Source organism: Pecten maximus, chromosome 13 (assembly GCF_902652985.1).
Source record: "Pecten maximus chromosome 13, xPecMax1.1, whole genome shotgun sequence".
NCBI lineage: Eukaryota > Metazoa > Mollusca > Bivalvia > Pectinida > Pectinidae > Pecten > Pecten maximus.
The window spans coordinates 29,532,604-29,547,456 of record NC_047027.1 but is presented as its reverse complement, the minus strand read 5'-3'; the positions used below and the strand labels follow the sequence as shown (position 1 = coordinate 29,547,456).

At 36.8% G+C, this 14,853-nt stretch overlaps 1 protein-coding gene across 1 annotated transcript; it reads left to right on the top strand.

The window, feature by feature from the left end:
* The first annotated feature begins 3,042 nt into the window (after positions 1–3,042).
* LOC117340823 (nephrin-like) lies at positions 3,043–14,799 on the top strand. The gene is made up of 15 exons (XM_033902600.1): positions 3,043–3,346; positions 4,298–4,591; positions 5,935–6,216; positions 6,319–6,594; positions 7,020–7,319; positions 8,760–9,116; positions 10,061–10,338; positions 11,445–11,460; positions 11,919–12,017; positions 12,581–12,599; positions 12,903–12,943; positions 13,401–13,449; positions 13,830–13,906; positions 14,252–14,285; positions 14,713–14,799. Exons 1-15 carry the CDS (start codon positions 3,112–3,114, stop codon positions 14,783–14,785), a joined length of 2,430 nt encoding a protein of 809 aa, XP_033758491.1. The 5' UTR covers positions 3,043–3,111; the 3' UTR covers positions 14,786–14,799.
* Positions 14,800–14,853: the final 54 nt, after the last annotated feature.

The window sequence follows — 14,853 nt, the reverse complement described above, 5'->3', positions numbered from 1 at the left end:
GTATGTGTAGATTGTGTACCTAAAACTGGGTAAGTCAATTTCACAAATCAGATCGTTGATCAAGACTTAACCCCCCCCCCCCCCCCCCCCCCCCCCCCAAGAAAAGAACGAAGACAAAGTACGAACTTGACCGACTCCTTCTTCGACCTTGTACACTTTCCCCGTTTTCCCTTCATATAATACACATGACGTCACGTCCCTTAATGAATCAAAGAATATATGCCAGATTTTACAATTAAATCAAAGGTTTATAGGGGGGGGGGGGGGGGCGTTAATCAATAAGCAATCAAATGCCTTTGCGTTGTATATATACGCTGTGTAGACTTTTGTGTTTCCTTCAAGATGATTAAACAGACAGCTCTTTTTTCACTATTTGATCTAAAACATTGTTGTTACTGATGTTGGAAGTCTATCTTCGCGCATGATTTGAGGTCCGTCCGTATATCACTTTTTTAAACAATTGTTGTAGTACAGGTCTTCAAGTGATATCTCGGTAGGGCTTACTAATCTTTCTGGCCAATCTTTGAATAGGAAAATGACGATTGCATGATTGAAACATGGCGAATAGTTTTCAATTTCAAAAATAATATTATATAACAAACTATTCACATTATGAAAGCTCAGAGCGTAACGTGTATGTTTGTACTCTGTATCATAATATGGCTGTATTATACTGACCTGTTTTACCGACATTGTTTACATAACCCGACTTTTGTTTCGGCGAGCACTTTTTTCCAGTTGACCGAGACAGTAGATAAGGGTTGAAAACGATGGCTGTTTAGAACAGTCATTTGTATCAATATAACGACAATGTGCTTCATTTTTATGATTACAACATTTAACCCAAGGGTTCCTTGGATATTCAGAAATAGCCTCAGACTTTCTGACATAATAAACACTACATACGCAAAGTTATTTCCGGCATTTGGGTCTTCATGTTTTGTAGTATCGGCAGTCCCAAGTGTTGATGTCCACCCATCGCCAATTGCAACGGTAACAGAGGGAGCAATATTGTGGCTGAGCTGTACGTATGACCTGGACGGAGGGACACTGGGACAGTTACAGTGGAAGGATAAGGACGGTATAGATGCTGCCACAGCTACTCCTACAACATGTTCTACACTATCATCTGATAAGTACAGTATACACTGTAACATGGGCTCTAATGAAGTCAGACTGGGAATCCCCAACCCTGTACACGGTGATACATACAGCTGTAGTGTATACCTGTCAGACTTTACTCTGATAGGACCAGTGTCTACACTGGTGTCTGTTGTAGGTAAGTTGTGTTTTTTTTATGAACGAATCACACTGTGGTAGAAAATCAGTATTAACTCAGTATAAAAGCACTGGCCCAATAGCTATTGAGAGAGAGGTGCAATTTGTATGGATAAGTTACAAAATATAGAAACAGAAACAAGACAAAGCAGAAACAGGAATATTGCTTAACAGTATGGTCCAGGCTAGAAATAAAGCTTTTTCCAAAGTTTTTTTTATTCTAAACACCTAAATACATTTTGTATACACTTTATTAAAAAATATTCAAACCACAATAAAATCACTGGGGATGTCCGCATTTCAGGTCCCCGTTTTTGATGAGAAAAATAGAAAGTACGGAAAAAGAATTTTGCATTTTGAGACGAAAAGTATATGCAAACAAAATCAGAAAGAAGCGGAAAAAAAGAACGGAGTTAGAACTTCCTGAAAAAAAACACACAGAAAAATATGGAGAAATGCGGATAACAACCAGTACATTTGGTCCATTTATGTTGTCATTTACTCTTATCTATATTATGTATAATATCATATATCGTATATGAAGGCGTATTTCATCTTTGAGAAGCAATGATACTCGCTAATCAGGTATTTATCAGGTATTTATGACATCAAGTTTGATGCACATGATAAAGATAAGCTATATTGCAACACTGTGCAAGGGTGAATTTAAGGGTTTGCATTTAAGTTTCAATTTTTTTTACAGAATTCTACTGAGGTAGATCAGCCCACAGTTTTAAAGTATTCAATATGGTAATTAAGTGTTTTCTGATGAATTGCATCGTAATTAAATAAGTTGCATTTGTTCTATGAATCCAGCAATGTGCAATCATCTTAGATATCAAAATAAAATTTTCATATAAAGAGCAATTATTTTTTTTTATCTAAGCATGCAAAATAATAGGGGGACTCATATGTCTCATTTTATATATTAGGACAAATTATTTCAGTAGACATACACAATTTTGTGATAAGCTTTATTTCTTTCCAGGATTTCCATTTTGTATTTTCAGTATTTTCCAGCATTTCTCTATATAATATAATTGGTATTTCCCCGCATTTTGTCACCATCTGTATTTGGCATACTCTCATCTCGTATTTTTCCGTCTTTGGAATATTTTCCCTCATCATGTTCCGTATTTCATCCGAATCGTCGAAAAAAGGGAGACCAAATACTCACATCCGTATTATTCACGGAAAACATATGAAAATAGAGGCACGGGTGTAACCCAAATTTTCATGATTTTTTTCAATTGTGTAAGTTTGATGTGTTCAATATTATGTGGACACAATAATTAGATTTGATTAACATTTTTTTTTATTTACAAGACAATAGACTGATATAATGCACGACAACGTGACATCATGGACGTATGACGTCAAAAACGTATTCCCAAAGTGACAATGCTGATTAACATGATAATTATATATGTGCTGGCATTTCGTACACTTATGACGTCATAACATGAGTCAATATTGCTAGCATATGTTGCTATAAGTTATTGTCAAGTTAATATATAAAAGACAGTTTTTGGCAGTGTCATTTATTGTTGAAATTCATACATATACTTTATGTCATGATTATCTCACGAAATTCATGAATTTCATCTGTCTAGGATTTTTACCCTCCGTTTGTCAAAACTTGAATGATGAACTTTGCGATTACATCCAAGTCTCTAGCTCCTACAATGTGACATTGATTTGTGAGGTTTGAGGATATAGAGGGGATATATGTAATAAATGATTACTCTGTGTTTAGTACCCGTAACCAGCGTTACCTTCACGCCCCCTGTCAGTGAAACAGTGACGGTAACACCAAGGGGCAGTCAGGTGTACATGTGTGTGACCGGAAGTTGTCGTCCTCCTGCCCGGATAGACTGGTACAAGGATAGTGTAAACGTCACAACTCAGACCGGAAGTGTTAGTAGTGACGGTGACAAGTTTGTGACCGCCAGTTCTTTAACACTGACTGGGGCTAAAGGGGACAGTCCAGCCACTGTCCAGTGTAGGGCTAGTAACGTGGACGGAATGAACCCTGTCCAGTCCGGTGTTAAAACGTTTGTTGTTCAATGTAAGTATGTTTTTCTTGAAGTATTTAAATATTACTGGATAGTTTAATCTCATATCATTAATGGATCATATGAGCTGAATGAGCTATAAATGTCATTTGATTTTGATGTTCTGTAAACATATTATTAGATTTCAGGGCATTGATAACCACGAGTTACATAAAGGATGACACCGATCTGTAATGCATGTACAAAATCAATTACTAAAAAAGATCATGAAAATTATCAAATATCCGAAATGAGAGGTAATGTTAATTGTTCATAACGTCAGCAGACGGCATCTATCAAATTAATTATGAAAATGTGAAAAGGCCATTTAACATAGACATAACTGAGTAGTAATCTGTTGCCTTTGTCTGCTTTTGAAATTTCATTATTCACCGATATTATATGAAAATTGGGTAGGCTCAGTTAAGACGTTGAAACTATACACGAGTTCAGTATGCTACTTCTTCATACCTTTCATTGTCAGGGGTTTGTCACAATCAGGTAAAGCACATAGTCAAAAATAGCGACTTTTCTAACATTGCTTTTGATCCCTAACGGGTAGTTAACTATAGAGGTGCATGATTTACCAATATTGGGACCACAGTTCAGACCAAAACAAGGCTTATAAAACAAGGAAATAATCTCGATTAGTAATACTAATGAAGGTTATGATTGAATCTGTATAATATTTTATTTTCTATTAATACATGGAAAATTACTTGCTAACTCCAATCATTTTAACACTTAACATTTTATCTACATATGAAATAAAGAATCATGTTGCAGGGTAGGAACGCAATATTTTCTTCTGACATCGAAATACGATATTTCAACAAATGCAATGGCTTGATTACAAATAAATGTAAGCTTTTGGTTTTGATATATCTGATCATACATGTGTAAAACTTACATAAAGCAGTTACCAAAGCTACTAGTTTTCTGTGAAAAAAAATAAACTACCACAGGGCCACCAGATGAACCGCCAGTTATATCCGGGTATACAAGCGGTTCCATCTTGTATGTGAACGAGACATTATCGCTCAGTTGCCGGCAGCAGGGAGGGAACCCTCTGTCTACCCTGACCTGGACAGGATTGTGTGTGGGAATCCCCGCCACAGATGGCAGCACTGTGACAGAGTCGGTGTCTACCATCACAGTAACTGTCACGAAAGGATACAACAAGGGGACGTGTGTCTGTGTGTCTACACATCCACAACCTCAGACCCAGGACAGATCACAGGTCACATTTACTGTACACTGTAAGTATACCTGCCTCAGACACAGGTCACATTTACTGTAAATTGTAAGTATACCTACCTCAGACACAGGTCACATTTACTGTAAATATACCTACCTCAGACACAGGTCACATTTACTGTACACTGTAAGTATACCTAATTCAGACACAGGTCACATTTACTCTATACTGTAAGTATACCTACCTCAGACACAGGTCACATTTACTGTACACTAAGTATACATACCTCAGACACAGGTCACATTGACTGTACACTAAGTATACCTATCTCAGACACAGGTCACAATTACTGTACAACGTAAGTATACCTACTTTAGACACGGGTCACATTTACTGTACACTGTAAGTATACCTACCTCAGACACAGGTCACATTTACTGTATACTGTAAGTATACTTACCTTAGACACGGGTCACATTTACTGTACACTGTAAGTATACCTACCTCAGACACAGGTCACATTTACTGTATACTGTAAGTTTACCAACATCAGTCACCGGTCACATTTACTGTACAATGTAAGTATACCTACCTCAGACACAGGTCACATTTACTGTATACTGTAAGTTTACCAACATCAGTCACCGGTCACATTTACTGTACAATGTAAATATACCTACCTCAGACACAGGTCACAATTACTGTACAACGTAAGTATACCTACTTTAGACACGGGCCACATTTACTGTACACTGTAAGTATACTTACCTTAGACACAGGTCGACATTTACTGTACACTGTAAGTATACCTACCTCAGACACAGGTCACATTTACTGTATACTGTAAGTTTACCAACATCAGACACAGGTCACATTTACTGTACACTGTAAGTATACCTACCTCAGACACAGGTCACATTTACTGTACACTGTAAGTATACCTACCTCAGACACAAGTCACATTTACTGTACACTGTAAGTTCACCTACCTAATACGGTAGTAGTGCTGTTTTAAAATGTGTTGGTAGGCGAATTCAGCGTTGTGCTGGTATGCTTAAAATGATCAAGTGGTGAAGTTTAAGTGGTTATTCTATCAATATAAATAAAGGATATCTAACAGTGGGGCTAACATTTTGATATTTATTGCGTAAAAAATTAATGATTTCATCATACGCCGGGGCAGCTTTGAATTTTCCCATTGTCGTTTGTAAGCAGTGTTTTGATTCGTCAAATAAGAAAACAAAATGCAAAACGTTTTATTTACCAGTGATGTTGTTATAAATGAACACAATTCATTTATATGATAAAAGTGGTGAAACGCTTAAGTTTTGATGTTCAGAATATACGGTTACCGTATACATCAATAATATACACCATTAATATAAACTGTTGTTTCATAATAAGACCCTCCAAGTGGCCCGGTCATTATCCTGACACCGACACGTCCATGGTTGGAGGGAGAGAGCGGAACCCTGAGCTGTAGCTACACTGAGGGTTTTCCAGCTCCAGCCAGGATTGAGTGGTTCCGTAACGGCCTCCAGACTGGACAGTCAACGCCATCTATATCACTCTCTCCTCTCACAAAGGCCGACAACAGGGACGGGTATTCCTGTCGTGTGAGGAATGATTTCACTGACATCAAACTTACTAACCTGACGTCATCTGTCAAATACCTCAATGTTGAATGTAAGTCTATCCGATTTCTTGGGAAAGTATTTCTAACATTAACAAGTATTTATACATTAATAATCATCAATGAAAGCCTTGGTTTTTAATTTCCGGATACAGATAAACCGCTGGTGACCTTGTACCCTACCCACTTGACCGTAGTTGAACGTCAGACTGCTCAACTAACTTGTGACACAGAAGGAAACCCCGCACCAACAGTCGAGTGGCTACGTGGAGGTACATCAGTACAGACAGGACAAGGGGCCTCACTGTCCTTGACGTTGAGTGACATAGATCGGTCAGCGACGGCTAACTACACCTGTCGGGCGGAGGGCGTATCATCTGTGCAGGGGAGACAACTAATCACAAAGAGAATCGTTTATTTACTAGTTCAATGTAAGATTGTCATGTACTATGTATTATGAGACTCTAAAAGTCCATTCTGAAAGAAGGTCACATCCTTACAGCTTATAATATATACCTTATGTAAACATTTTCATTATTTCTTTGATCACTTAGAAGTACTGATAATTCATTGTTCCGAGGGATTTTTATGACTCTACCAATCACATGACTCCACTTTTTGCTAAGTTTCATCTCACCTACTAAAGTTAGTGTTTTGTCATCGGCGCCCCTCGTATTTGTCAACCATTGTGAGAAATTGAGATTACATTTGAGTTTGAACTTAATAAGATCAGCTTTAAGCCGACAATTTTCGTTGCGGGTATTAACAGAAAAAAAGACCGTTTGTCCGCAAGTCCGGTATTTGTTTTATCACAATTGGGAGATGACATCATCTGGTCCTTTTACATGTTTGCCAGATCCTCCGGATATAGTGATTGTGGCGCCCCCTAATGTAGAAGAGGGAGACACGAATATCCGGTTGATATGTCGGACTGTAGGAGAACCCAACACGCTGACAAGTCAGTCCTGGACACAGACCATTGGCCAGATCCTTATTGCTGATCAATACACGTATACGACAACAACACCGAACACAGTAGTCTTCGCGGAGGTTTCCCTGTACGACACAGGGACGTATACATGTAGTGTTAGCAACGGTATAGCGGACAGACAAGGACAGACTCTACAATCCAACAGTGCTGTGTTAAATGTTAAAGGTATATGTGTTAACAGTACTACAGTCCAACAGTTCTGTGTTAAATGTTAAAGGTAATGTGTTAACAGTACTACAGTCCAACAGTTCTGTGTTAAATGTCAAAGGTATGTATGTTACAGTACTAAAGTCCAACAGTTCTGTGTTAAATGTTAAAGGTAATGTGTTAACAGTAATACAGTCTAACAGTTCTGTGTTAAACGTTAAAGTTATATATGTTACAGTACTACAGTCAAACAGTTATGTGCTAAATGTTAAAGGTAATGTGTTAACAGTACTACAGTCCAACAGTTCTGTGTTAAACGTTAAAGTTATATATGTTACAGTACTACAGTCAAACAGTTATGTGCTAAATGTTAAAGGTAATGTGTTAACAGTTCTACAGTCCAACAGTTCTGTGTTAAACGTTACAGTTATATATGTTACAGTACTACAATCCAACAGTTCTGTGTTAAATGTTAAAGGTAATGTGTTAACAGTACTACAGTCCAACAGTTCTGTGTTAAACGTTAAAGTTATATATGTAACTAGTACCATAGTCAAATATTGCTGTGTTAAACAGTAAATACAAAGTGTTTCACTCTTTTATTTTAAATCATATATTATAGGTAATCATATTACGGTGTATAAGTTTATCTGTGACTTCCTCAGACAAAGTAGGAGACTTACTGGGCCTAATGTGTACCTAATCCTTTGTCCTTGTATTTAGTCAGGTTTCGTTTCATTTGTTTAAAGTCCTATCTACAACTAAAATCATTTACGGACGGTCTCCCGTGCGTGCGACATGTATGCGTGTCGAGTGCGTATATGTGTTTTAGGAGGCTGCGGTATTATCATGTTAAGTATCCTTGTGAAAGTCATGACCAACTGTTAAAATACTAATAAAACATAAAATGAGTTTTGATAAGGACTTTCTATTGTAGATGTCGTAGTACGTCATTCAAATTGATCGTTTTCTCCGATTTCTTATCGGCCTTAATGAATGATTATTCTGTTTAAAAGAATGAGTCTGATCTACTTTTATATAAGTTAAGAAATTATCACTGAAATGAAAGGGCGTGGAATATGATTGCCACACCCCTGTCTCTAAATACTCGGGCTCATAAGAATTTAGTATTTTAAAACAAATTCATAATTATCTGAGCTAGTTATATTCAATTTTTCTACTTTGCCCGGTATTTTGACCATTGATGCATTTATTGGATAAAAAAATAAACAAGTATGAAAACAAATAGTGGGTATTCTACGGATATCGAAAATTTAATAGGACTGGAAAGTGGATAGATTTTAGACATATACTAGTATGAGTTTTTATTGCATTTTAGTCAAACTAATGTGATTTAAAATGATCTATTAATTTTCACGGTTTTGCATTGTATCTATACAATATTCATAATATTATCATTGGTGTACATATATCATAATACATTTGGTGTCATTATAGTTGCCCCGAGATTTAATTCAAGTGGACAGAATCACAACTTCTATAGCAGGCTGCATGAACAAGTGACCATAAAGATTCCATTCTACAGCAACCCTCCTGTTACATCTACTGATGACATAGAGTGGACAAAGCTGCCCTTTGGTGTTCGGATTGTCCCCTCTTTAAACATCACGTTTGGCCTTACTAAGGATAGCATTGACCTATCAATGAAGAGAAGGACTATTACGTTCCCTGGTCAGGCGGCTGTTATGACTCTGTTGTCATTTGATCAGTCAGTAGCTGGGGACTACACCGTTACTGTTTACAACGACGGTAGACGTCGTAACTCTACTACAGTCTTTTCCATAAATCCATCAGGTGAGTCCGAAATGTAAGACAAGTAAAAGTTGCAGGTATAATCTTATCAACTGAATTAGCTTATCTGTTAAAAAAAGATCACTTACGATCAACTGTGCCTCATTGTTGATTCCGGTTTTTTATTAAATGCTTTTCACATTAAGTATGAACTGAATCTTGTCCGAACAGCTGCTATTTTCCATCCAAATGTTATTTAACTGTAATTAAGTTCTCAACGTACACTTACTTTTGATTGGCATATTGAAAACCATGGCTGTTATACGCCTCTCCATATGTCTTTTGTCTTGATTGTTAAGTCTTCGGATGCAGTAAGAATCAGGATAGATTGTTAAGCGGAGGAATTAGCCAGCCATCTTATTGAGAACTATAGCAAGCTAATTACTTCACCTTTCTGAAATGAGCTTGTGGTTTGGATGGTGATTACCATATCTGTCACCTGACAGGCGTCAACTTTTCTATTAAAGTGGAATTTTCTCAATAAACGTGTTAGCTAGTAACATGCTGTGATTATAGATTTTTTTTCCAAATATATGATCTGGGCCTTAAATTAGGTTGCAATACTATCCTTCTGTACTACCAAACTAGAGTTTTCAGAAACACAGCTCGTAATTATTTAATGATAACTAATCAAATAATCAAAACAGGCGGGATCTCTAAGATGACCAAACGATTATTACAAAATGGGAAGTATTCAATGGATTAACTTTCACGTGATTGACAGCATGTATGACTAGTTTTGCGGACAGCCTGGTCAGGTGGTCCGAATCAGTTGATTGCTCAATATCATTCTCAGATCAGTTTGCGAAACTAGAAGAACAAAATTAGTGTTGTTTAATTTTAGCTAAACATACCAGAAGGGTATACTTTATTGGAATGCATTTATCTGAAGAAAGAGGCATGCTAAAGAATTTATCAATCAATGACAATGTGTTTATATTTTACAGCCCCGCCAGAAACGCCTTCACATTTTCATGAAATAGAAACCACCACTTCAAGTATTACTGTACAATGGACAAAAGGTTTCAATGGCGGTCACCCCCAGACATTTGTTATTCTGTATAGACCTGAGGGAGGGACCAGGACAGAAACAGTATCAGTGATAGAACAACAACAGTCAACATACACCAAGGATATAACAGGTCTGACACCAAACACCAGATACCAATTCAACATGTACGCTTATAATGAAGAGGGGAACAGCTCACTCAGTAGTGTGGTGGATACAACTGTAACGTGCACCTGGTCCGTCCCAAGTGTCTCCTTGGGATACGCTGTGCTTTTAGCGCACTTGACCAATCTACTCTCAATCGGAATATAATCGGCAATATCTACAAATGATTAATCTATAGGTGACATATAAGAACAAATGAAACGGTCGTGCTGCTTGCCACGGACCTCTAAAACTACCATACAAATATAACTATAGTAGACACTGACGCCCACAAATGCCTAACGCATGTGCTCTCGCCATGCACTGGTACTAGCCGTGGCTTTCGTGCGCGCCGGCAATGACCAATCAAGCACGCCGGCTACCTCGGGAACGGCAATGCCAGATCAAGCACGCCTATTACAAGTGCTTCCGGCACTTGCACAGCGCACCGGATACCTGCGCACCAGCTTATGAAGCGCAGTAGTAATGCAAGTGCTCCCAGTGTCTACCTTGCGCACTGGCTTATCCAGCCCTGCGCAACAGCAATGCAATTGCTCCCGGCACTGGAACCTCGCAGAAGCTTCCTTCAGCGCACCAACCATACAATTGCTCCCGACACTGGAACCTGGTAGTGGTTAAACTTGCGCACCAGCTTCCTACAGCAATACAAGTGCTCCCGGCACTGTAACCTTGTACATCTGCCTCGTACAGCGCAACAACACACTACCTCACGACTAATAGGCACTTATTCAGCGACCACCAATCGCTACATGAGAGACTTCTCAGTCTCTCCACAAAGACTTACTCAGCCTTCGTAGCTACCGGGGTTTGAAACCTGTCAGTTTCAATTAGAATCACGCCCACTTTTCAGCGGCATATTCTCCCCCCGATCACAGTTTGTAGCTGGCTATTTAATTGCCAGGCTATTCGGCGAGCCAGTGGTACCATTCATTTGCATATTGCACATTTCGCTCTAAAACTTTGTATCATCTTTATATACAAACACATTTACATGGTATATTATCTTTCTTATCAATCAAGGTATATTTAGGAATCATTTTCAATCTATACAATCCCACCATTAATTAGTAATCATCCGATAATCAATGAGATAAAACAGTGCTTAACAATTGTATGTAAAAGGGAGATAACTCCAACAGAAAACCAATTTTCCTTACACAACCATGAAACTATGTGAGTATAACCAAGAATATAAGCATAGCTATGTGAATTTTATTTGTTCAGAAATATTTGCTTTACCCGGGCTACTTTAATATCTTCTCAGTAAAAGATTCATTATCTACATGTTCCTTTCACAACATGTACTGTTGTCATATCCTTTATTCCATAGCAAATGCTTTATTTCCCCTTTGCATATCTTACAAACTGTTGGATTGAGACTTATGAAATCACATGTGACATAGACGGAACGAACCACGTCAGGGAGAGATCTTATAAATAGAATATATCAAGTCTATAAAATCTTTTCCATTATCTAATCAATAAAATATATTTGAGAATGACTTATGTATTTTCATCTGTCTAGTGCGACTAAACCCGGGAGTGCTTTACCACTACATTATATATTATTTTACATAATGCGTGTGTTATTTGTTTCAATGCCGTATGCTATTTGTTGTCCTTGTTTACAGATACGGCATCAACTCCCAATACGGCGTCCATTACACTATTCGTTATAGCAGCATTGTTGTTCACTCTAACAGCGTCCATGTTCATGGTGTGTTTTATTTGTAAGTATTGTTTTTATGGGTCATTCCTGGATGTGATTATGAAGCTTTGAAAAAATAATGTATTCGAGTATTGGATATATTGTGCATCAGCAATTTTATCTAAGAAATTAACCCACGTCCGTGTTTTCTAAAGACGATATAAATATTTGGGATTTTGATTTCAGTAGAAACAAATGCCAGACATCATTTATTCCTAACACCCTCTACGACGATGAAATAGCTGTCTTCATAAGCTGTGTGCCCGCACGTTTGTCATTATTTTGTTTGGCTATGTATTCATTTTTAAACAAATTTTTCTGTGCGCCGTTACATCTTCCTTTTTAAATTTAATAAACATTTTTTTTTTTCTGAAATATTTGTTTGTTTGTTAGTGATGGCGTGCTTTTATATTTCAAACACGCTGTGTTAAGAGCAAGATAACACTGAACTTCAGTAAGAAGTATAACCGTTTATGGAATAGCATATGAAGCATTTTTTTTTTATTAATATACATTATTGTTTTTTGTACTTTAATGATTCTCCCTGTCGCTCACAAAAGAATTAGGTTGAGGTTTCTATTTCAGACAGACGGAAGATATTGAGGTAAGTATAATATTAAATCACCACCACAATGGTTTTCTATGGTGCCAAACGATAGCAATATTAAACTTGTGTTTGAAATATATATATCTACAGGTATTAAAATATCCATACATACACTTTCCCCAACAGAATAATATATTCCATAATTAAGTAGTAATTTTAGTAAAAATGCATTTTTCTTGAATGTACGTACTAAATATACCTTGTTTATTTAACATAATGATGGAAGTGACATGACAAATACTACTCGCATTAATTTCATGTCTGAAAAAGATACCTTCATGATTATAATTATGCCTGTAGAAAAAAGACATCCAAAGACAGAGATCACGGGACTAAACCAGGTAAATTGTGAAATAAGTTAACTATAACGAAAGTGGGAAGATGTATTTATCGTTGTTTAAATAAATTTCAAAAAATTCGGGGGCCGCGTTCTGGAAAATGGAATACTATTTAATAAATCTTTTCCCTAGATACAATCCTATATTTAATACATTATCATAAAACATTGATTGAAAAGCTAATCTATTCTGATTGATGTACCGAAAGTCACCGTTATCTTTCCTTTAGAGAAAACAGATGGTGCTTTTGCTGCTGGTGACTTCTCTCCTAATATTAAACAAATACCATCACTTGAAGCGTTTTCTTCTGTTCTTCATGTCGTAGATATTCTTCACGTAGTATTCAGATATGGGCACGTCAGCCAATCACATTGTACTTGATTTACTCAACAGAATTACGACAATATATAATTTATGATTTGCACACGATTCATTTTAATGACTATCACTTTGTTAAAAGGTGTCAACCTGTCCCGTCCAGCAGAACAACATGGCAATCTAAATGAGGGGTAAGTAGGCATCTTGCCCAAATCAGATAATCTGCTGAAACACCTTTATATGAATCAAGTTTATATTTACAAATGGATATGCTTACAACTTTCCAAGAAGTTTAGGGTTGGTGGTGGTGGTGGGGAGGGGGATGAGGGGGTGTGTTCATATCATTAAGTTTCACCTTTCTCTTTTTTATATTACTTTATAAGCGAAATATTCTGATTCAGCCAACACAAGCTTGCTTTATCCATTGTTACGAACATGATGGAACACGTCCCTTATGTCACTATCAACACAATGTAGAGTAAAAGTCAAATATATATTATCAATAACTCATTGGTATTTGGATTCATTCATGTATTTATTAACATTTCTGTTATTTTTACTTGTTTATGAGATCACACTACGACGATCTGAACCTCGAGGAACGAGAGCCACCGTCGAGCTATGAGTACCTAGGTAGTAGTACAATAGGTGAGTTGAATGGCATGTTGGGGCTGTATTGGTGATACATTTACTATACAATGGTGGAATGGTTTAAAGCGATGGGCTTTTGATCAAATGTTCGGGAACTGTGTGTATCCTTGACTCGACGACTCGGCTTAACACGTGACAGGACATTGTTGGAAATGTCATGAAAGTTGTGGTTTTATGCTTACCGGAGAGTTGAGATAGACGAGGGTTGGTAATGAAAGGCCCGATAATCAAGGAGTATAATATGTTAACCGCCTAGAAACATTTATATTGTGTAATAAAGTGGTATATAACAACACAAATGTATGTTTATATATCTCAACATATCATTTGATTCTGTTTCAGTCAATGGGAATACACAGGATTCCACTGACGGCAGGTTTGTATTGACAATTTACTTACGAAGGAAATAAATATACTGTATGGTTCATACTTCCAAATTTTACCATTACACCATCTTTAAGAATTTATTTCGTGCACATATTGTAATAGTAAATGCATACTTGAGAAAGTGATTCGGAATAAGTTATGAAGTTATGCGTATAAAAAAAATCGAAGAGGTCTTTCAAATAAAATCCATTCACATAGCAATATGACCTTAAGATAAAAAATGTAGCTTAACATATTTTATTTCTCTAGATATACACTGAAATTGCTTTAAAATATTTTTTTTTTCATATTCTGTGATACAAGGTCGTGAGGCATCATCGTGATGTAATCTTTTTACTTGTTTTGTGTTTGATGAAGGCAAAACAACAACATCAAAGCGAATCATGCAAGCGAAATCATTTTATTTTCTATTGTAGACAAATGTATGAATCTCTTTCGACAAGAACTAATGCCGCCGTGTATGAACAACTCAAAGGTGTGTTGAGATAAATTTACAATGTTCAGTTTGTTTAATCCTATTTAATATCATTAATATGATGAATATAAAAAATATTAAG